Source organism: Thamnophis elegans, chromosome 9 (genome assembly GCF_009769535.1).
Source record: "Thamnophis elegans isolate rThaEle1 chromosome 9, rThaEle1.pri, whole genome shotgun sequence".
Classification (NCBI taxonomy): domain Eukaryota; kingdom Metazoa; phylum Chordata; class Lepidosauria; order Squamata; family Colubridae; genus Thamnophis; species Thamnophis elegans.
This window is the reverse complement of record NC_045549.1, coordinates 46,012,239-46,019,484: the sequence shown is the minus strand read 5'-3', so window position 1 is coordinate 46,019,484 and position 7,246 is coordinate 46,012,239. Positions and strand designations below refer to the sequence as shown.

Below are 7,246 nucleotides of genomic sequence, written 5' to 3'. Positions count from 1 at the left end.
CATTTCTTAGTGAGACTTCTAGATGACTGCATTTTGCAATATTCTGCATCTTATTAATGGAAGACCACGGCATTTTTACCAAGTACCTGATTTTGGTTTCTATTGAGTGGAATGTTCTTGTTGCTACTCAAGTTTAAGCATAAACAAAGACACACAGTCTTCTGAAAGCAGAAGAATTTGTGCATTTGCACTTCTGAATTGAGCTAAGACTAAACAAGATACAATTAAATACTTAATATGTTAATCTTTAAAAGTATTCATTTCCCAACCCCAGGGATGTTTGAAGGCACTGCCCTTTTTGCCTTAAAATATTTTGATCCACTCTGTGCATCATTCACTTGAATAGCAATAGACTTTTAAGGCAACATCTGATTTTACATAGTGGAATCAAAGTGTGTTTACAAGGGGAACATTTGCTTATGAGACACATCAAAAGGAATACATTATTTCAAATACATTCTATCCAGGTTGGCAAGGCATCGTTGGTATTTTCATAGAACAAAATTAGGCATTAGTGCTGTCCTGCACATGCATGGCAAGAAGAAATTTCATACTCTTGTAACAAAAATAACATTCTTATCATTCCAATTTTGGGAACAGAGGACTCTGGATTTAGATATATTTCCACACAATATTTCATCACAAGGTGAACAGTTGTATTCAGAAGAAACAGTTTCTAAAGGGTACAAAAAACAATCGGTGAAGAATTCTGAAGTGGTTGAAATAACAATATATTTAATATATTTAACTTTCCTTACATTTTCGGAGCTAGTCCATTTAATCAAAAAGAAGGTACTGTATATACAACTGTTTGGTGGAGATGGTGTAAGGGAGTAAGTAAGTTGGTCAGTTCTTACACACACATACAAAGCTGACATTGGTTTGGGATACTCACCCCAAACGATATCCACAGGCAATCACCTCAGCCATGTAGCCATTTTTGAGTTAAAGATTTATGATGACCAATGAAATGGTTGAGAGAGCAATCATTAGAGATCTAACATCTGTTATAAAGGCAAAGATTTATTATTGTGTTATATGTGCTAAGATATTATTATTATTATGACCACTATTTAGAAAAATATTTTCATTTCATTTCAATCTGATCTTTTTAATATAGTTTTTATTACTCCTCATTCTCTCTTTCCCCGTAAATTTTTCTGATAAAATAATTATAGCTCAGGATTTACTGTAGTAAGTTTGTCAGTTTTTGAAGGTACCCCAATATGCTACTGCTATTGCAAGAAGAGCAAAACATTGAAGAGCACCTTTGGATCACACCTATTATCATATGATGAGAACTCAGTAACACTTTTATAAACAAACTAGCAATAATTTTTAAAAATCAACACTTTTTCCTTGACTCTACTATTACTCATGGCTCATCTTAGCTTCATATAGCATTGTTCAAAACACACCTACATACAAGTCAAACTTTATTTAAAACTACATGGTAAAATTGCTAAAATCACAATAATAAAAACATAAGAACTGCAGCCAGGTTGAAAGTTTAGCTGTTTGAACTTTTATGAGAAAAAATTAGCAAGCCTATTCTAAAAGGCAGTGTGTGAAAAACTACTTTACATTTTATACAGATTAGAACACATGAAACGTAGTAGTGATTTTCTATTTGTATTTATCAATGAATTAGGCCACAGAAACATTCCAGAGGTCCTTTTCATGCGCTTTGAGCTCCAACAATCTCTGAAAAAAGAAAACAAAGTAACTATTCATCAACAATACAAAATACATCTTTGTACTGAAACCAGCTTTAACAAAGGTGTTTTATAAACTATAGTCAACAAATATATGTATGCTCAGACCACATGTTCATTATTCTCATTGTGAAGATGGGAGTTTATTGTTCCCTACAATTAATACATATCAAAGTGTATTTCCATCAATGTAAATAGGTAATAATTTTGGGTACATCAGAAACAGTTTAATAATTCAATAATAATAGAAAACAAAATAGATTATCACTGTGCAAAATTTGTCCATCTAGAACAGAATGTTGAAATTGAAATTGAAATTCTAGAAAGTTCCAGTCTTTCTCCTGAACATCCTTGACCCACCTCCTAACCAGGTTTTTAGGGGATAGTTCAAAAATTTCCAGAAGTAACTTTTTTAAACGGGCAGCATTTTGAAGGTTGAATTGTTTCTTTGTTTGTTATTGAATATCTATGGAAATAGTTTAATTTAGTGGTAAAGATACCAAGTTAGAAAGCAGGAGACCATGAGTTCTATTCCTACCTTAGCCATACAAGCCAGCTAGGTGACTTTGGGCCTGTCACGCTCTCTCAACCCAACTCACTTCACCAAGTTGTTGTTATGGGGAAAATAGGAGGAAGAAGGTACATTGGGTATGTTCATAACTTTGAATTATTTGTAAAAATAATAATAAAGGGAGGATACAAATAATTTAAAAACCGAAAAATAAGAAGGCCTAGAATGGAAATGGAATATTCCAGAGTTCTCTAGGCCAGTGAATTTTGTACATTTCTAAGAAAGGACAGAACCTGTTCAACTAAATTTTACTTTGTTAACTGGTTCACAACCATAGCAAGACAAATTATAAAATGTAAGTGTTTTCCAACTTGAGCTTGATTCCTGGTCATTTCACTGTATAGTTCTGTTGGGCAATGATTCGGGAATTGTTTCTTATTGACATATTCTGGGAAGTTTCTTTCACTTCCCAGTCTTGCCTTCAACTCTGGGGATTCATGATGATTTGCCACTCAAGTATAACAACCCCCTCTTACTTTTTTATGATAATTAAAGTCATCAATCTATTATAGAAATAAGCATATTATTCCAGTTAATAACAAAAATGCTTTAAGTCTGAATGCAGAACAAAACTAAAAATGTTTATAAAATACAGAATGCTTTACAGATGGCACCTGGCACCAACAAAGTTAGTTAAAATCTTAACAAACATCGCCCCAAAATGTTGGAAATGTGAATCAATACATGGAACATATTACCATTCGTAACCCGACAAAAGGGCGAACGACAAAACCGCGCCCGACTAAACCGCGTCGCTGACATCATCAATGCGGCGACAACAGCCAGCGCGGAGAAAGAAGGGCGCTTTAAATAGCGCGTTGAAAGAAAGCCGATTTAACTTAAGGTAAGGGTTAGGTTTAGGGTTAGCTTTAGGGTTAGCTTAAGGGTTAGGTTTAGGGTTAGGTTAAGGGTTAGGATTAGGTTAAGGGTTAGGTTAAGGGTTAGGTTTAGGTTTAGGTTAAGGGTTAGGTTTAGGGTTAGATTTAGGATTAGGTTAAGGGTTAGGTTTAGGTTTAGAGTTTAAGTTTAGGTTTAGGGTTTACAGCGTGCTTCTTTCTCCGTACTGTTGTCGCCCTGTTGATGACGTCAGCGACGCGGTTTAGTCGGGCGCGGTTTTGTCGTTCGCCCTTTTGTCAGTGAACCATTACCATTTATGGTGGACCTGTGAGGAGGCTAAAATGTTTTGGAAAAGGATCAAAAATTGGCTGGAGGCAATAACAGGAGTTAAAATAGAATGGGAACCTGAAGCTTTTTTTATTAGGAATAATGTCTGCGAAATACAAAAAAGAAATCCAGTATTTAATACTACATATAATTACGACGGCAAGGATTGCCTTTGCCCAGAAATGGAAAAACAAATTAATTCCAAGCGAAGATGAAATAATAAGAAAGGTTATGGATTGTGCTGAAATGGACAAGCTAACTAAAGAAATCCAGGGAAAAGAAGAATCAGAATTCTACCAGATATGGGATAAATGTCATAGGTGGATGGAGGAAAGAAACAAGAATCAATGAAGGAATATAAAAAAACTAAAAAAATAATAGTTATGAGTAAAATAAGAGGGTTAAGAATGGTGAAATCCAAATGAAATACAATAGAAGGGGAAATAATATAAGGTGAATGGTATTGATTGATAATTGCTATTAGAAAGAACAGGAAGCTCCTGTTCATATTGTACTGTGCAAATGTGGTGTACGTCTAAGTTTTGTGTGTGTATATTTTACATGTTTGTTAATAAAAATAAAAAATTTTAAAAAAAGTTTATCCAACTTTTCCTACCATAGTTTTAAAGTCTACAAACTGCATCAAGTAAACTAATTGTATCAGCATGAGTAGGATAAGCATAACTAAAGTAATCAAAGATTCTCACCAGGTTCCTTCAACATCTGAGGATCTCCTACTAATTCCTCACCCTGCCTTTCTGCTTCAGCTAGAATTTCTTCAGTGATACTATTTGACTGAGACTCTGACATCATTTTTTTCATTAGTTCTTCCTGAAAATGGATCAAAAGAGTAATTCTCACAATTTACTAGCTTTGTCCACTTGTTCTATACTATACTCTTAAAAATAACCTTTTTGTTTTGTACATTTCTTAGCATAATATTTACCTCTGAGTAGACTGCAAGTTTAAGCGGTATGTCTTCAAGTTTTACAAAGTCATCTTCATCAGATTTCTGACTCACATTTCCAGAACCAGTTTCCTATAGAGAATATTTTAAATTTATTTATCTGTAAAATGTATAGCTTGACTTTCAAGAGCTCAAGAAAGTCCCCCAAACATTTTTCATGAAAATAATTACTTAATGACCACTTCCTGTTATGAACAGATATAATCTTTCAGTAGAACCAATGTCACCAAACTAAACTAAAACTAAACAATAAAATTCTAATCCAAAAGAAGCATTCTAGGTAGACAATTTTCCAACCATGCATTCTTGAGGCTCATATCATATATTTATATTATATTTAAAAGACAAAAGCACTACATACATATTCATTAACCAATACAGGAGATTCTGTATCAGGACTGCCAACTACAGAGCTTTCAGGTGTTCCTGATGATGATTTTGAGTCTCCACATATTGCATCTACAGCTTGGTTTTCATTTTCTGTTAATGGAGAGTTTGTTTTTTCTGTAGCTAATATAATGCTGGCATTAAAATCTTCAGCAACTCTAACAACTAAGGACTGATTTTCTTCTGTAAGATTAAGATATTGAGGTACAATAGCAGGTATATTTTGATCATCTGAAAAACAAACAATATTTGATTATGTTGCTTGCAAGGACTGGGATTTTCTAACAGTTTACACACACACAAAAGTTCATGAATATGGAAAATATTTCAAAAGGCTACATTAAGATACATATATTTTATAGAAATGATCATGTTGAATAATTTAAAACTGATCTGCTATAACTAACTCAAAACTTCAATATGCTGACTTCAGTTAGACATATTAATTGTTAAGATGGTCCAAGATTGTAGTCTTAGAGGTTGAAAGTATAACACATTGTGTCATTTTGTCAATTAGTTTATACTCTGAATCCAGACTTCACCAAGAATTCACGCTACAAATATATTACAACATAATACTTTGAATAATAAGCAAAATAATAATAATAATTTATATAGAAACAGCAGATGTTTACTTGTGGCCCAGAAATAATTAATAGGAAGTGTTCTAAGCAAAAACATAAGATCAACTTGTTTTGTCCATCTTTGTCTTTTTCTCCTTCTACTATTTAATTAATTTTCTTTTATCTATTTAACAAAGCCAAAATAAATGTAGATCCTGTTAATGTTACTTATATTTTCAAGTCTAAAAGCGTGAAATCTTAAGCTCTGAAAAAGCAGGATACACTTAATAAGCTCTGAAGAGATCTGCCATGCCATAGAATCCTTTGTGTTCTATTTAATAAATGTAAAGTATTCATAAAATAAACACTGATGAGTAATACCTAGCTTTTATTTAACTTCCGTATAATTAACATAAACAAGCAATTATTTTTATGAGTGCATTTCTGTATTTCTACCCCGGCCCAAATCAAGTATCATTCAAATGCACAAAAGTTTCAGATGATTCTTTTCCTAAGAACAAAAAAAATGCCTTGTAAATAAGTTTTTCTATATTCATTTTACCTTTACTATTTACAGAATCTTGCTCAGAAGATAAAGTCTGACACACATTTGGATTTTCTGATATGGACTGTGAAATCTGTGACAAAATAAATTTATTTACTATTTTGACTCATTTAAACATTACTTAGTATTAATTAAAGCTACAATCTTATCATGAAACATATAAAGAATCTTAAATTTAGTGTTAATAGTAATGTTTAGCTTCAACTAGTTTAGCAAGCAGGAAAATATTCATTCATTTAAATCCATTGTTTCTAAAACATTATATTATTACCGATTAAAAATCCCCATCAATCTTCCAGTCTGTTTGAAAAGACTGTATTCTTACTTAGCAAATCTAAATTTTACAGTTTTACAAGTGCATAGTTCTAGATTTTCTCAATAATTATGTTAATAAATTTTTCCAAAGTATGAAAACCTGTCTAGCAGCAACACACACTCATTCTCTCAATACCTGTTCTTCTTCGTTTTCAGCTGTAGTTTCATTATTTGCCTGGAGGGAGGTTTGAACATCTACAGGTCCTTCTTCAAATTCATCTATTTCTTCATCTTCATTTTCATCTTCTCCACTTCCATAATTAGTGAGAGCCTGAGTTTCTGCTTTAGATAAGCCTAGAATGTGTGAAATATACTCCAATTATAAAATAGACCACAATGGCTAAATACATACATAGAAACACAAATGTTAAAAGCCTTAGGTTGTTATTTACCCCCATGTGAGTTTAGCATAGTCTAAAGCATGGGTGTAAAACTTGTCACCACATTGCTGCCATGTGACATTTTGTGATGTTTTTCCCATTTGTGGAGCTGGGGTGGGTGTGGCCTGCATGACGCATCTGGCCCACAGGCCACCAGTTTGACACCCCTAGTCTAAAAGGACATAGAACATTCCAAAGTCCTCTGAAATGGCCTGTTTCCAGTTTAAATTTTGAAAATCCTAAATCTTCTGTTTCAAAATAAACTATCAAGAGACATTAAACAGGGGAGAAGGGATTTATTTGGGCTCAAGAAATATAAAATCAAAGACTCCTTTGAAATATAAAGCTAGCTATTTGAGTCTTTAGATTCTAGCCTTGATTCTACAAATGCAATTATGCACAATATTTTAAACACTGAATAGTGAGAAAGGCTAATGCTGTGCATCATAGATGGATATCTAATGGCATAATTTTATATGTTTATTTTAATTATCCAGAATGTGCAATATAGCATCCACCCAAGTAAGTACAGACTGGATGGAAGTCTAAGCCTATTATACAAAGAAGCTACAAATGTTCAGCAATAATGGTATGTGCAGTACAATATTAAAAATGACTA

At 32.9% G+C, this 7,246-nt stretch overlaps 1 protein-coding gene across 10 annotated transcripts in view; it reads right to left on the bottom strand.

Moving 5' to 3' along the window:
* Positions 1-715: 715 nt before the first annotated feature.
* The window catches only part of PCM1 (pericentriolar material 1), a 51,580-nt gene continuing 45,049 nt past the window's right edge, over positions 716-7,246 (bottom strand). For 9 of the 10 annotated variants that reach the window (XM_032223769.1, XM_032223772.1, XM_032223775.1 and 6 more), the window contains 6 exons: positions 6,384-6,541; positions 5,930-6,005; positions 4,779-5,035; positions 4,397-4,489; positions 4,158-4,281; positions 716-1,704 (listed from right to left, as the gene is read on the bottom strand). In XM_032223769.1, coding sequence (XP_032079660.1) covers positions 1,679-1,704; positions 4,158-4,281; positions 4,397-4,489; positions 4,779-5,035; positions 5,930-6,005; positions 6,384-6,541 — 734 coding nt within the window. In that variant the 3' untranslated portion in view covers positions 716-1,678. The remainder of the gene's footprint in view (positions 1,705-4,157; positions 4,282-4,396; positions 4,490-4,778; positions 5,036-5,929; positions 6,006-6,383; positions 6,542-7,246) is intronic. The other variant, XM_032223774.1, reaches the window with a different exon arrangement.